The sequence below is a fragment of the Phyllosticta citribraziliensis genome, assembly GCF_038025025.1.
Source record: "Phyllosticta citribraziliensis strain CPC 17464 chromosome Unknown J3D65scaffold_10, whole genome shotgun sequence".
In the NCBI taxonomy this organism is placed as follows: domain Eukaryota; kingdom Fungi; phylum Ascomycota; class Dothideomycetes; order Botryosphaeriales; family Phyllostictaceae; genus Phyllosticta; species Phyllosticta citribraziliensis.
In genome coordinates this window covers 1,785,686-1,800,766 of record NW_027117347.1, presented here as the reverse complement: position 1 = coordinate 1,800,766, position 15,081 = coordinate 1,785,686, and the positions used below count along the sequence as shown (strand labels likewise).

The window sequence follows — 15,081 nt, the reverse complement described above, 5'->3', positions numbered from 1 at the left end:
GTCGGGGAGTTTCAACACCAACACCAACACCAACACCATCTCCAACTAGTCGACAGCCAACTCCTCCCGTCAGCCACCCGCAATCGACAGGACGCGACACCAGCCACACGCCCACCACGCGAGCCATGGGCGACGGCGGCGGGACGGCAAGCGCCGGCGCACGCGCGAACCAAAGCTGGAATCCCTCACACGCTTCCCGCTCCGGGGCTCGTCTCCAGCGGCAGCAGCACAACATTTGGCTTCCCGCGCCAAGGCCGTCTAGAGTTTGATTCAACCTCAGCTCCGCGGCCGACTCTCCACCATCCCAATGCCTCGCCGACTCGCAATTTCCTCTCGATACCGGCGCGACGGCGGCTCTGCGGAGGAGGCGCTGCTCCAGCTATCACGAGAAGCGTTTACATCATTATGAATCGCCCGCAGTCCAATGGCCTCTACACGCACCCCAACACGCACGTCCGCGTCGATTCCGGCAGGCCCGTCGCCTCGTCGTGGCTCAATGGCCAAGGCGCGCTCGTCTTTGGCGGCGCGACGGGCGCCGGCGCTGCGGTTGTGAAGGCGCTGGCTGAGGCTGGGTATGTTTGTGTTTGCTGTGATGCGCGCGTAGAGTTTGCGCTGACGACGTTGTAGGGCATATGTCACTATTGCTGATAGCGCGGCCAATGAGGGCCAGCGGTTGATGCTGGAGTGCGTTGGGAGGAATTTACGGTGGGTCATTTCCTTTGCTTCTTCTCCATTTCAAGTCGTTTAACAGACGTCCGTTTGGACTTGAGCTTTTCTTGGATTGTCTGGGACGTCTGCAAAAGCTTTCTTTGGGCCAATTGGGCTGTTACACAGTCGATTTTGTTTTCTTTTCTTGATGGAGCCTGACCACATCAATTTCCTATCATGTCGCAAGAATCTTTTCGATATTTCCCAGTCCGTCCTTTTCGTTGTCTTGAATCTTTTCTTCCTGGATGATCCGTGTCCTGTTCCCTCTCAAGTGCGGCAAGAGGAAGACCAAGAGGTGGAACTAAGAGCAAGCAGTGTCCAATACATCTACACCAACCTCCCCGTCTTCCGCTCACAGGCCGAAGCCATGCACTACGCCGCCGTCTTCAGCCCAACGGCAACTGTCTCTGTCGTCGTCTGCTCAGCCGTTCCGCCTCCCACCACGCCGCAGAGCCCTCATCTCTCGCTTCTCTCCTGGCTCCGCACGACTACCTCCGACTCCGTCTTTCCGAATCCCATACCCGCTCCTCCCACCTCTCCGCTCGACCGCGCTTTCACGGCCACCTATCACGCTGTCCACCACGCTCTACACCACTTCCGGCAATCCCCGCCCCTGATTCCACTGCAGCAGCAGAGAGTCAATGGCCATGGCCATCAACAGCTGCAATCGCTGCACCGGAACGGGTCCAGCACCTCACCAAAATCCGCCACTTCGTCGACACGAAGCCACGTCGCAAACGCCTCACCAACATCGTTCAAAACGGCCGGGACCAGCACCAGCGCGCCACCCTCTCATGTCCCTCCGCCTCCGCCTCCCCCGGCTCTGCCACTCGACCCCAGCACTGCACTACACGCACACCCGGTGCGGTGCCGTGAAAATGGCGAGATGAGCACCAGCCCCACAGTGCCGACGGGTCCAATGGGAGCGCTGAGGCTGCCGACATTGCCGTCGCCCGTCGCTCCGTCAGGGACAGGGGCCGAAGAAGACGACCTAACAGCATTGCCAACGACGCTGCCGCCGCCATCGCCGCCGTCGCCTGCCGGAGCACTGGACGATTCCATGCACACGCTGACGCTGATGGCGACGCTGCCGCCCAACGAGCGAAAGCACCTGGTTGTGCTGGCGCCGGACGCATATCTCGACGACGAAGACGTCGACACCGGCACTCCAGCCGACGACACCTACTCTCCATCCGTGTACGACGCGTCCGACGGCCCTGCTCGCGGCGCACGCAGCAGCAAGAACAAGCTGCCGCCGCAACAGCTGGCCGAGCGCGCCGCCGCGGCCGGTTTGCGCGCGCTCGTCGACGGGCTGACCGAGCTGTGCGAGACGGACGCCGTGGGGCCGGGCATCAGCGTCGGGTGCGTGGGGTGGGGCGACGAGCGGCCGGAGGAGCTGGATAAGAATGGGAATGGAGTTGATGGCGACGGTGCGGACGCGCTGCTCACCAACGCGGCAGATCGCCGCTGCGTGCGCGGCGTGATGCGTCTGCTCTGCGGCAACGTTGACAAAACGGCCGCCGCTCGCGCTGCAGACATCGACGACAACACCAACGACTCCGCCTTACCACCACTAACAACAGCAGCGCCCGGCGCCGGCGCCCTCACCACCCTCTCCCCCCCGCTCCCCGCTCTCTCCATCCCCCTCTCCAACCCCAACCCCTCCCCGACACTCCTCTCCGCCGCCTCCACCACCGACGTCGAAGCCGACGCCGACGACGAAGCGTCCGGCGACTTTGACGTCCTCGACGAAGACGACGCGCTTCTCGATGACGACGACGCGGCGCTGCTCGTCGACGCGGATTCGTCGTCGTCAACCAGCGCGGATTTGGTGCTGGCGGCACGCTCGGTCGCTCCGAGTCCGCTGGACCGGCCGTCGCCGTCGGCGGGGGCGCGGGGGAGTAAGCCGGCGCTGGGGCAGTTGAGGGAGGAGGATGGTGAGGATGGTGAGGAGGATGGTGAGGACGGCGAGAGAGTGCGGGAGCGCAAGGCTGATGGCAAAGAGGAGGAGGGCGTCAGTGCGTTACCACCACTCGCATCAAAACTTCCAGACCCTGCCGACGCAAAGGTCGAATCGCCACAGCCATCACAGCCATCGCAACCTTCGCAACCACAAAACAAAGCCGCCCACCAAAATCCCACGACTGACCCAGCCGCCGTCGTCAACCCCTCCACGGCAGCAGAAACACCCGCACGCACATCCCTGGCCGACGCCGACACGGCGAAGCCGCTGCCCCCGCTGCCGGCGCTCACGACGCCGACGACGCCGCCGCCGTCGCGGGCGGATGACTTGACGGAGTTGGGGGGTGTGGGGGAGGTCGGAGAGGAAGAGGGAAAGGAAAGGGGAAAGGAAAAGCAAGAGGGGAAGGATGGGAAGGATAAAGAAAGGGAGGTGAAGAATGGGAAGGATACGGATGATGAAGGGAAGGGGAAAGAAAAGGAAGTGGCGCAAAAAGAGGCAAAGGGGAGGGAGGGTGTGGGTGAGGGTGAGATGGAGGGGCCGAGAGCGTCGACGGAGTCGGAGACGTTTTGATGGGCTGGCTGGCTCGTGTAATTTGGGTTAGGCTTTGGGGTTGGGATCGATGTGTTGATACCTTTATGAGGGCGGTTTGATTTGAATTGGCCTGGAGTGGACGGACAGCAAAAAAACGGGGGCAGCAAAAAGGTAACGCCACATAGTAACACGGATGGCTTGGATACATCTAACAACGCCCCTAATAACACACCTCCTCACCTACCTCCCACCTACCTATCCCTCTCGCGCACAATAGCCCTCGCACGCTGCCTCTCGCCCCTCTCCAACACCCACGGCACACCGCCGGCCTCGGCCACGCCTTTCTCAGCCTCCTCCTCGCACTCGCCCCACTCCTCCTCCTCCATCCCGACGACGAGCACCAGCTGCTTACACCGCGCAAAAGCGTCGCGCAGCCCGTACCCGGCGCCGGCGTAGTTCGCGACCCCGACCGCGGCCGCGACGACGGCTTCGACGTCGCGCTCCAGGCGCGCGGCGCCCAGCGCGCTGACGCGGCCGTAGAGGCCCCAGATGCGCTTCTCGAGGGCGCGGGAGAGGTACGCGAGCGACGAGGAGAGGAGCAGGTCGAAGTTGTGCGGGGTGAGGATGCGGCGGAGGGGCCGCATCAGGGCGGACCAGCTGCGCGAGAAGCGGGCGCGGACGGCGTCGTCGGCGAGGTTGGCGAGGTCGGGCTCGGCGGGCGGCGGGGTGGACGAGGACGCGGCGAAAGAGTGGGCGAAGGATGATGCGGCGGTTGATGAGGAGGACGCCGGCAGCGTGGTCGGGTCGGCGGCGGCGGCGTCGTCGGCGCGTTGCGACAGTGCGGCCATGTCGGCGGCGTGCAGGCCGTAGTCGATGTCGCGAAAGGCGTCGGCAAGCAGCGGGCGCAGGCGCGGCTTGGTGATTTGGTGGAAGGCGACGCTGATGCCGTCGCTGAGCAGCTCATGTATTTTGGACGTGATGGAGGCGGCCGTGGTGCCCAGCTGGGTCGAGAGGTGCGCGGCGTCTTGGGAAAAGGGAAAAAGATCGTGGAGAGGTGTGTGGGGCGCGTGCGACGAGGGCGAGCCGGCGGCTGAAGATGTTGTTGTCGTAATGTGCGACGATACGATGCGCTTGATGTAATCGCTGGCCACGTCCAGGTTGTTGAGCAGCACGAGGAACGCAATGATCTTGTCCTCGGGCGGCATGCCCCCCTGAATGGCCGCCTTGGGGTACACATCGTCGCGCAGCTTGCGCTGTATCATGCCGACAAAGTCGGACCCTAGCACTCTTCCAATGGTTGGCACCACACTAGAAACCACTCCCTTTTGAGATGTAGACAGGGCTCGTTGCAGCACTTGGTTGACAATGTACATGACGTCGTCGACGGCTGACGTGACAAACGGCGGACTGGATCCTATGGGCTTGTTTGGGTTGAGTGTCAGGTCGCTGGGGAACTCGTCGAGCTGAAACGCCTTTTCGACTGAGCGGCGGAAGAAAAAGGTCGTCATGACGTTGAATGGCTCGAGAAGGGTTCCATGAACCTTTTTCGCCAAGTTGCTCGACGCCAGAAACTCGGGCATGGTCAGGGGGTCTTCTGATTCAGGGGGCTGCGGCGGGCTTAGTCGGACACTTGCAAATGTGCAGTCACAAAGACTTACGGCGGTCTTTGTCGCGAGGAATCTAGTGTACAGAGACCAGCGGCCCAACATGACGGCCGTCTCGCTCAGGAGCCCGTCCACCTCCTTCATGTCCACGCCCTCGTCTTCGGTCGACATTCTCTCGCGCTGCGCCGGCGATGCTGACCGCGGCGTGCCCCCAACAGGTGCCGGCAAGAAGCTCTGCACCAGGAACGAAAAGGCGTACGACTTGATGTCGGTCAACTTTCTATCAATGTTGCGCTCGTCCCGCCACGTGTCCAGGATGATGCCGCCTTGCACATCTGCTTCCATCTGCAGTCGCTCAATCACCTTGCCCATCATTCCGACGCCGTAATGCCGCTCGACCAGGGGCTCGTGGCCGTCGACGATTTGAGCAATGTGCTCAAAAAGCTTAGTCAAGGCATTGGCGTAGAAAAAGCCGTCTCGGGAGCCAGATGCAGTGTTGAGATTTGCCCGAGCTCTTGAAGACACACCATGGCACACGTATCGTCCGTAAGCATCCAACCCGACGTCTGACCTGCCAATCAAGGGAAACAGCTTGAAGAAGCGAGTCACGCCGGTGCCGTCGCCATCCCTAGCAGCCTTTTCGAACTCGCGCAGAAAGAGCCCACACAGCGACTCTGCCGCATTGTCCAGCGTGACGCGCGGCGGGTCCGGAACCTCGGCCGTGGGCACAATCTCCTCGGCGAAGCTGCCATTGACGACGTTGGGGGGGATCTTGGAGGCGCGGTTGAGATAGCTCGCAGCCGTCTCCCAGTCCTGCGGAGCGCCCATGGAGCCGTGGACGCCCAGCACGCAGGCCTTGAGCTCGGCAACCTGCTCGACGACCTCGAGGGTGGCCCGGACGTTGGCCTGCTCATTGTCCAGCTTTTTCACGGCGCTGGATATGCGGTTCGCGGTCGAGGCGGCGTCGGACAGCATGCCATTGCTGATGGAGCGCGTGTTGACGACCTGCGAGCCGAGGTGGGCGCGCAGCAGGTCGAGGCGACCCAATTCGCGGGACAGGTCTTCTTGCGAGGCAATGAGGTCGTTTAGACGGGCGGTGACGGCGGCGTCTTGGCGGTTGAGGTGCTGCAGGGTGGCGTGGATTTCGGCGACGGAGGTGGCCTGGTAGATGTCATGGTGGTGGTAGTGGTTGAGGTCGTGATCGTGGTCGTGGGCGTCGAGGGCGGGGAGAGGGTGGTGGGCCATTGGAGGCGAGGCGAGGCAAGGCGACGTGGAGGGAGTGTGGTGGTTGTGTCCGTAGGTAGTTCTGTTGCTAGGGCGAGGCGGAGGTGGTGGAGGCCCCGGCGCAAGGGACAGGATCGGGACCCTCGACCTGACCGATGTTACTGTTGACAGCATCTCGACCAACCACCACTCGACATCGCCATCCCTAAGGCTGTCTGCTTCAGCTCCCTTTTCCTGCGCCGCCGCTCCTCATTCGCCTGTCCCAGTCTCCAATCCAGACCTCAGCTTAGCACAGAATTCCAAGCTCCAAGCCCCGCCCACCTCGTATCCCGTCGACCCTCCACGCAAGCGCCCGCCCAGCCTCGCCTCTCAGGTCTCATGCCCATACACTAAACACGCGCCTACGCACCCCGACTCCTGAGCATTTCAGATCCACCGTCTCGTCGCACTACTCTTTTTTCCCTACCCACACTATCCTGCCGACATCCTCTCGAAACTGCGACTCTGCGGCCCGCTCCAGCCCCCGCAAACACGTCCCGCCGCATGAAACACCAGGCGCCATCCCCTCGAATGTCTAGATAAGACGCCCATTTTTCTGCTGCCCTTCGATTTTCTCCTACGCGCTCCATGTTGGCATAATTGCGACTCCGCGACCGTCTTCTCCATTTTGTTCGCGAGGCTTCGCTGCGCCTCACGCCGTCCCGCATCCTCCGCACCATGGACCTCTCCTACGAGGCAGGCCACAGCCTCTATGCTCGCAGCGGCATGTCATCCGGTAGTGGCGAAGGCCGGCCCGCTGTTTACAAGGTCATTGGAATCATCCTCGCCCTCTCGTCTGGCCTGTTTATCGGCATATCGTTTGTTTTGAAGAAAAAGGGCCTGCTGCGAGCAAACGAAAAATACAACGAGGTTGCCGGCGAGGGCTACGGCTACCTGCGCAATTGGATGTGGTGGACTGGTGCGTTCAGAATTCCAGGGCAAACCCTTCAGAAGCTGACCCTTACCAGGCATGACCCTCATGATAATAGGCGAAGTGTGCAACTTTGTCGCGTATGCCTTTGTCGATGCCATTCTGGTCACGCCCATGGGCGCCCTCTCGGTCGTGGTGACGGCGATTCTATCTGCGATATTCCTCAAAGAGCGCCTGAGCTTTGTAGGCAAGGTGGGATGCTTCAACTGCATCGTGGGCTCCGTCGTCATTGTCATCAATGCGCCGGAGCAGTCGGCCGTGGCCACGATCCAGGACATGAAGAAGCTGGTGATTGCGCCGGGCTTCCTGTCATACGCGGGAGTCGTCATTGTCGGTTGCGCCGTGGTGGCGATATGGGTTGCGCCTCGGTGGGCGAAAAAGACTATGGTGGTCTACATCAGCATTTGCAGCATGATTGGAGGCCTGTCGGTGGTCGCGACCCAGGGGCTCGGAGCCGCCATCGTCGCCCAGATTGGCGGGACGCCCCAGTTCAACCAGTGGTTCCTCTACGTCCTCTTCGTCTTTGTCGTGGCTACTCTGCTGACCGAGATTATCTACTTGAACGTGAGTAAAATGTTGTTTGTACGTTGAAAACACGACTGACGAGACACAGAAAGCCCTCAACCTTTTTAATGCCGCCCTCGTCACGCCGACCTACTACGTCTTCTTCACTTCCTCCACCATTGTTACGTCAGCCATTCTTTTCCAGGGCTTCAAAGGCACCGCTGCCACCATTTCAACCGTCATCATGGGGTTCCTCCAAATCTGCGCCGGTGTCATTCTGCTGCAGCTGTCCAAGTCGGCCAAGGACGTGCCTGACACGGCAGTCTTTACGGGAGACCTGGACCAGGTGCGCACCGTCGCTGAGCAGGAAGAGCCCGAGTACGAGCCCAGGGCAGACACGCTCCGCGGCAGCGCTTCCATCATCCGCACCTTTTCGCAGGCCCGTCAGAAGCGGGAGGCTGTCGAAGCAAAGACGCTGCAACACGAGTACATGCAGCCGATTGGCGAATTCGAAAATATTGAATGGGACGGTCTGCGGCGGCGAAGAACCGTCGTCTCGAGCAGCGGACACTCCATCGAACGAAGAAAAACCGTCCACCCACCGCTGGGCATGTCCCACTTCCCAGCACCAGAAAGCGACGACGGAACAGACTCTGAAAGCGAAGTCCACCCTGGTTTCTTTTCGCGCATGAGCATGAGGCGGAAACGCCCGCAATCGCAACCCCAGCATTCATCCTCACACCCCGTGCCTCTCGAAAGCATCAGCGTGGGCGTCAAGTCGGAAGACTCGGACGTCCCGCCCGTCCCCCCTCTCCCCGACAAGACGTCGATGCACGACTTTGCGGCAGGCCACGACGGCAGCGGCGAAAGCCCGCACGTCTACGGCCTGCCCCCAGGCCTGCGCGACAACTCGGATGCATCAGACACGGCATACCACAGCCTCGGCCCCAGCAGCGGCCACCTGCACTGGGCCTCCAACATCACGACCAAATCGCCCGGCTCCAAATCGCCCAACCTCGAGCCTCCGCGGCCGCCACCCCACGCCGTCAACCCTTCTTCCTCCAACCTCCCCGCCGGCGCCGGCAAGCGCCAATTCTCATTCCAAAACCCCTTCTCCCGCCAGTCCGCCGCTGCGGGCGAGCGGCGCCCGACGTCGCCGCCCGAGCGCCCCATGTCCGCCCGCTCCGGTCTGTCCTTCTTACACCACCACAAGCGCGGGCACAGCGCGAACGGCGGCGGCGCAGCAGCCACGGCCACCGCATCATCCGCGACGGAGGAGGAACGCCTCGGCCTCGTCAAGGGCGACAGCCAGACGTTCTTGGGCCAAACCCAAACCCACACGACGCAGCTCTACCCGCCCGACGCGGACCTCGACCTCGACCCGCTCGACGAGGCCGACGACAGCTTCGCCTCGGGCTTGGGCTTTGGCGAGCAGCCGCCCGGCTACTCGATTGCGGGCGCTGGGTTCGCGGCTGCGCCGAGGGATATTCGCGTCCCGGCGCCGGGCGTGCCGGCGGGGGCGCTGGGGAGTGGTGAGCGGGGTGAGAGAGGTGGTGGTAGTAGAGAAGCGTCGCCGCCGCGGGCGTTCGGCGCGGTGAGGAAGGTGGATACGGACGAGAGTGAGGTGTTTGGCGGCGGGGATGCGGAGAAGAAGGGCAAGTTCTGATTGTGAAAAGAAGCATGAGTAGGCGAGAGGAAGAGTAAGAGAAAGACAAAGTAAGAGCATGCATTGGCGTGAGGTGCGCAGTCAGTGCGTTTAGTGTTGGATTGGATTGGTACGTTCCTACTGTGTTGTTGTTTCATTGGTACAGCACAGCGAGCGAGCGAGCCTGCGAGTCAGCATTTCCATACCTATTTCTTTATCCTGCAGGCTTGCCAGGGGCACGATGTATATTTTTAGCAGCGGACAGATGAAGGAGGAGGCGGAACTACTGTACGAAGCAAGGGGAGAAGGAAAGAAGGACATAAGGGGGTCAGTGGTAGGGCTGGGGGTCTGGAAGAAAGGAAAGGTGTGCGATGTATACACATATACATACACGGAGCGCCGGGGAGCATAGGGAGCATAGCATGGGTACATGGATGAATAGATGATGATGATGATGATGATGACTTGGATGACTTGATGGTGTACTGCCTTGTGGTATTTGTTTAATGATGGTACACCACTACCACGCCAAAGCTCTCACACACCCTTCATGTTGAAATACATCTCACAAAACATGGACATTGAAATAAATTTCTATCAAAAAGATCGCAGCAAAAAGCGCTTTTGCACCTTACCAACCCGGCCCCAGCCGAACCCAAAACATGCATGCTTGCTTAGATTTGCGCAACGTCTATGCCTTCACCTTTGGCCGCGGCGCGCCGATGCTCGTGTCGACGGTGCCGAGCGCCCACCACACGGCGAAGAGGGCGACGAAGGCGGCCGTGATGGTCAGCGGCTTGCGGAAGCCCTCGAGGTACGGGTAGTCGTAGGTGACCTGGATGGGTTAGCGATTGGTTGAGGGAGGGAGGGGAGAGGGATGGGGGCGTACGATGAGGTCGCGGCCGCGCCACTCGTCGTTTAGGTTGAGGGCGGTCAGCTTGAGAGAGGTGCGGCCGACGGTGTCCATGAAGGTGCGGTGGAGCGAGGTTTCGTTTGAGATGATGGGGACTGTGGTTTCGAAGTGGACGTTCCTAGTGGTGTTAGTTGGCTGCCTTGGTCGGTGGTCGACGTGAGACTTACTTGGCGCCTTCGGGGAGAATCACGCGCAGCTCGACGCGTTCGTACTCAATTCCCTCGCTCGACTTGGGGCCCTCGAGGAAGGGCACCCGGAGGATGTAGCCGTCTCCCGTTGCCAGCTTCTTCAAGTAGCGGCCCAGGTCGCCGTTCCAGCCGACGCGGAAGCTGTAGTTCCAGCCGCCAAAGACGGGGTACCTGGGGCGGACGTCCAGCTGGCTGCCGCGCTGCGTGGCGGTAAAGCGGCTGGTGGAGACGTTTCCAATATCGTCGGTAAAGTAGGCGTCGACCGATCCGGCCTCGAGCGGCATCCGGAGCTGCGTGAGCGCGCTGGTCGGCGGGCTCGCGTACACGGTCATCTGCCACTGGACGCGGCTGAAGTGGTTCTTGAGCTGCGCGCCGCGGTTGGTCAGCCAGTAGCGCTCCTCGGTCGCGAGGTTGCCGCCCCAGTGGCTGATTTCGACGTCGCGCTCAAGGCGCTTTGCGTGCGTCAGCGGCTTTGTGAATTCGAAGCGGACGCTAACTGGCTCCTCGACGCCGGCGGGGATATCATTGTAGGGGCCGTAGGTGAAGCTTGAGCCCTGGCGCGTAGGATCCTCTGGGTTGTCTGCGTTGGGCGAGGGCAGAGTCGTGTAGTCGGGGACGTCAGCGTTGAGGAACTTGAGCTTCGTCTTTTGCTTCTGGGTCGTGTAGGCCGAGGGCGCGTAGGCGCTAAAGGAGTACAGCACGTACTGCTTGTCGCGCTGCTCAATCTGGGCAGGAAGGGGTTCAAGAACAGACAGGACGCTGTAAGAAATGCTGAGGGTTTGTTGCTCCGAGGGCTTGAGGGGCTGGGGCAGCTTGACGCGGTAGAACTCGACCGAGCTGGGCTTGTTAGCGACGCAACCAAGGTGCTATTGACGAGCTTACCTCTGCGAGACGGGATCGAATTCCACAATCTCGGCCTGGAACGCAGGCTTCTCGGGGTCCTTCTTGTCCCGTACTTCAAAGCCTCCTACTCTTGCAATGACGCTCGGCTTGAACGGGACGTAGTACTCGTCTTGCGGCTTGTCGGCAATGTTTTCGACAACGACGTTGATGGTCTCGCGCGGGTAGCCCTTTTCAAGATTGACATTGCGGACCAGATTCGTGTTGCGAAAGACCTGGGGAGGCTTAAAGGCGGGGAGGATCTGCTTGGAGAGCAGCGGGTCGGAGCTGTTGGAGGCGGCCGAGACGGGCGAGAGGACGGCGGCCAAGCAGCCGAAAAGGAATGGAAGCGACCTCATGATGGACAGACTGGCGCTACGTCCAGCATTGATACAGTAGGAGGGGGAGGGAGGTTCTTCAACGTCGTCCGAGTGCCGTGTGGTGTGGGTGGTGTGGTGGTGATGATGCGTCCCGGAGACGTGTTCGCTTGCCCGACCTGGCCCAAGCTCACATCCCTGCTATCTTTCACTTTATGCCACCGCCCGCTTCAACACCACACCACGCTTTCTCTTCCGTACATCACTTTTTGTCCCACCCGTCCGCGGGTCCTGCTGTCTCTCAGAATGTTAACTTGACAGTGTTTACGTCTAACAGGACCCTTGTGCGTGTATAACATCACTGCTCACCCACGCCCGTCGAGTGATCACAATGCTCGCCATGGCCTCAGCTCGCTCGTCTCTCCGCAGCAGGATACCTGCCTGCCGGAGAGGTGTGAGCGTACTCTCAGGGCGTCCAAAAACGGCCCTCGGCTCATTTCTTCAGATCTCGGAAGAGGTCCAAGAAGCCCTCCACGGCAGCACCAAAAAGCCCGTCGTTGCGTTGGAATCCGCAATCTACACTCATGGTGAGCTTTGAATGTCGACCATCTTGGACCCTGGCTCATGTCCCCAGGCTTTCCTTACCCAGACAACATTGCATTGTCGTCGCACCTGGAAAGCATTGTCCGTACCGAAGGCGGCGTCCCTGCCACTGTGGCAATCATCGACGGCATAGCCCGCGTTGGAATCCCTCCAGATGAATTGATCAGACTCTGTCAGTCGGCCGGAAGCAAGGACAAACTCAAAATCTCCCGCCGCGACTTGGCCAATGCATGTGGAACTCGGATCCTGGGGTCCGGCCAAGGCAATTTCATGGGCGGCACCACTATCGCTGGAACCATGGTTCTTGCCCATTTGGCTGGAATCAAAGTGTTTTCTACCGGAGGTCTTGGTGGCGTTCACCGTGATGGTGAAAACACGCTCGACATCTCGGCGGATTTGACCGAGCTCGGAAGAACGCCAGTCGCCGTTATTAGCAGCGGCTGCAAGAGCTTTCTCGACATCGGGCGTACGCTCGAGTATCTCGAAACTCAAGGCGTCGCCGTTGGTACTTTTGCCGATGGGAGGAATGGGGGAGTCAAATTCCCAGGGTTTTGGTCGAGAGACAGCGACAGCGACTCTCCACAGGTTGTTCAAGACGCTAAACACGCAGCAGCCATGATACGTAAGTACATGTCTCCAATTTGTCAATCACGCTGACCGCGCCATAGATGCCCAACATTCGATGGGGTTGTCTTCCGGGCTGTTGCTGGCGAACCCGATTCCCACGCAAAACGAAATTCCTTTAAGCGAGATTAGCGCCATCATCAGCAGTGCAGTCTCGGAGGCAAACAACCTCGGTATTTCTGGAGCCAAGAACACGCCTTTTATTCTGTCCAAAATCAAGGAGCTCACGGAAGGGAAAAGTGTGACAGCTAATCGCGCTCTCATCTCTTCCAACGTTTCTATGGGGACCTCGGTGGCCAAAGAGCTACTCTTACTTGAAAGCGATGAAAAAGGCATCAGACACGTCAATCCTCTAACTCCAATTCGGGAGATGTTGAAAGATGCGGTGCTTGCCCAACAGCGGCATCCTCGGGGATTCCCAACCCACGAACACGAAGACCAAGAAAACACGCCAGAAAAGCTGAGCCCAGTTGATTGGTTCAAGGGTTACAGAAGTTCAGAATCCTTCCCAGAAGCGGTTCCTGATGACGCGTCGACGGCCCGAGTCGACATTGTAGTTGCAGGCGGTGTCGCCATCGATACGATTTGCAACTACCGATCACACGACTTAGAGAAGAGCCAAAAGCCTTATTTGAGATCGTCCAACACAGCTTTTATTGATCAAAGTATCGGAGGCGTCGCGCACAACATAGCCCTCGCAGCCAACTATATTGGCAAACGTGTGCGACTCATCAGCGCCGTCGCGGACGATATTATGGGCCGCATGGCACTTGATGAGATGCGACGGGAGGGCCTTGACATTAGTGGAATCACCACAGTGACAAAAGATAATCCAACTCTCCGCGGCCGTTCAGGGCAATACGTTGCTGTCAATGACGTTCAAAAGGATCTATTTGTTGGTATGGCCGACATGTCGGTCATCGAGAGCTTTCGCCAATCACACGTCTCTGAACTTGCAGCCCGTCTCAGATCTCGGCCGCCCACCTGGTTTGTCACCGATGCGAATTGGACCCCCGAGACATTAGGTCATTGGTTGATGAGTGCCAAAAACTTCGATCCCTTGACTGGCGTCCAGGGTCCCGTTCTCACTGCTTACGAGCCGACCTCGGCAAGCAAATGCACCAAAGCCATCGTCTCATACTCCAAATCCTCCATGTCGAAGAACACGCCCTATTTCCCGCGGCACCTTGTTGATCTCGCAACACCCAACGCATATGAGCTCTCGCGCATGTGGACCATGGCCAAGTCAATGGGATTGCTCGAACGAAACGAGCACTGGACCATTATGAATTCGTTGAACCTGCCACAAGGTCGTGGCAGCAGTATGCTGACAGCAAACACGAGCGAGAAGCTGGTTGAAGAGGGCGTCCCGCAGAAGGCGTTGCAGCTCCTGCCACTTATCCCGACGTTGACAGTCACACTTGGGTCTCAGGGAGTCCTCCTCGTACAAGTGCTGCGTGCGGACGATGAGCATCTGAGTGACCCAGGCGCGGCACGCTACATCATCGGACGGTCAGGCAAGACTGCCACAAAGAACGACAGCCTCGAGGAGAGAGAACAGGTCGGAGGCGTGTATTTGAGACTGTTCAAGCCGGCCATGGTCGTGGACAAGGTCACAAGCGTGAATGGCGCCGGCGACACGTTTACCGGAGTTCTAATTTCCGCCCTGGCCGACGGCAAGAGGATCGATGACGCCATCATGATTGCGCAGGCCGGCGCTGCATCGACGTTGATGACGGACCACGCGGTCAGTGAGTTGCTGCGAGAATTCAAAGACAAGGACGTCGAACACGTAACGAAATTGGTGGTCGACGACCAGATATTCAGACTCTGACAACAGATAAGGTTACCCTTTAGCTAGAAAGAGGGCGCACCAAATACAAATGATTTGTGAATGCTTTTATTGGACCATCAGTTGATGATATCTAGTCATCTGCACAGGAAGGATCCAGGTACAAATCTACATCGAATGAAGCGACGCAACTGCAATTCCCCAACCCAACAAAGTCAAATACAGACCCACCGCTTCCGAAGACTTTGTCATTATGACAGCAGTTGACATGGCAGAAATGAGCCGGAGTCACTTTCCTCTTCTCCGAGTGAAATGTTACGGACCCATATCTTGATATTGCAGCCCCCTTTCACCTTTCTCCCCTCTTCTGGGCTCTGTCTTTTCCCTTCTCTTCACGAGTCCATCGAGCTAGCAAACCTACACGCCACCGCCCAATCCCCTCCCGCCACTGCCGATAGGAAAAAGTGCAAACAACCGATCTTACAAGCCACCTCATCCCACAGGCACAACTCTTCCCGCCGATCCCACGCCCACATCACGGCGTTCCCCGACTGAACGATTCCCGGCCCCAAGTCGCCCAACAGCTAGCCAAAAGCCAGTATCACCGTGCTAGCTC

At 59.5% G+C, this 15,081-nt stretch overlaps 5 protein-coding genes across 5 annotated transcripts; 3 read left to right on the top strand and 2 right to left on the bottom strand.

The window, feature by feature from the left end:
• Position 1: 1 nt before the first annotated feature.
• On the top strand, positions 2-3,225 carry J3D65DRAFT_79596 (uncharacterized protein). The gene is made up of 4 exons (XM_066804199.1): positions 2-572; positions 628-705; positions 1,024-2,860; positions 2,977-3,225. Exons 1-4 carry the CDS (start codon positions 406-408, stop codon positions 2,995-2,997), a joined length of 2,103 nt encoding a protein of 700 aa, XP_066652751.1. The 5' UTR covers positions 2-405; the 3' UTR covers positions 2,998-3,225.
• A 228-nt stretch (positions 3,226-3,453) lies between these two features.
• On the bottom strand, positions 3,454-6,051 carry J3D65DRAFT_558254 (COG4 transport protein-domain-containing protein; the record flags this gene model as incomplete). The annotated part of the gene is made up of 3 exons (XM_066797353.1): positions 3,454-3,859; positions 3,989-4,809; positions 4,861-6,051. 3 exons carry the CDS (start codon positions 6,049-6,051, stop codon positions 3,454-3,456), a joined length of 2,418 nt encoding a protein of 805 aa, XP_066652750.1.
• A 425-nt stretch (positions 6,052-6,476) lies between these two features.
• J3D65DRAFT_79581 (magnesium transporter NIPA-domain-containing protein) lies at positions 6,477-9,229 on the top strand. The gene is made up of 3 exons (XM_066804198.1): positions 6,477-6,988; positions 7,038-7,564; positions 7,614-9,229. Exons 1-3 carry the CDS (start codon positions 6,748-6,750, stop codon positions 9,168-9,170), a joined length of 2,325 nt encoding a protein of 774 aa, XP_066652749.1. The 5' UTR covers positions 6,477-6,747; the 3' UTR covers positions 9,171-9,229.
• A 385-nt stretch (positions 9,230-9,614) lies between these two features.
• On the bottom strand, positions 9,615-11,585 carry J3D65DRAFT_635206 (Ribophorin I). The gene is made up of 4 exons (XM_066801293.1): positions 11,133-11,585; positions 10,230-11,087; positions 10,039-10,180; positions 9,615-9,984 (listed from the first exon to the last, which is right to left on the bottom strand). Exons 1-4 carry the CDS (start codon positions 11,486-11,488, stop codon positions 9,841-9,843), a joined length of 1,500 nt encoding a protein of 499 aa, XP_066652748.1. The 5' UTR covers positions 11,489-11,585; the 3' UTR covers positions 9,615-9,840.
• Positions 11,586-11,690: 105 nt separating this feature from the next.
• On the top strand, positions 11,691-14,676 carry J3D65DRAFT_635201 (Indigoidine synthase A like protein-domain-containing protein). The gene is made up of 3 exons (XM_066801292.1): positions 11,691-12,033; positions 12,081-12,671; positions 12,718-14,676. The coding sequence occupies exons 1-3, from the start codon at positions 11,838-11,840 to the stop codon at positions 14,505-14,507; spliced, it is 2,577 nt and encodes an 858-aa protein (XP_066652747.1). The 5' UTR covers positions 11,691-11,837; the 3' UTR covers positions 14,508-14,676.
• The last annotated feature ends 405 nt before the right edge of the window (positions 14,677-15,081 follow it).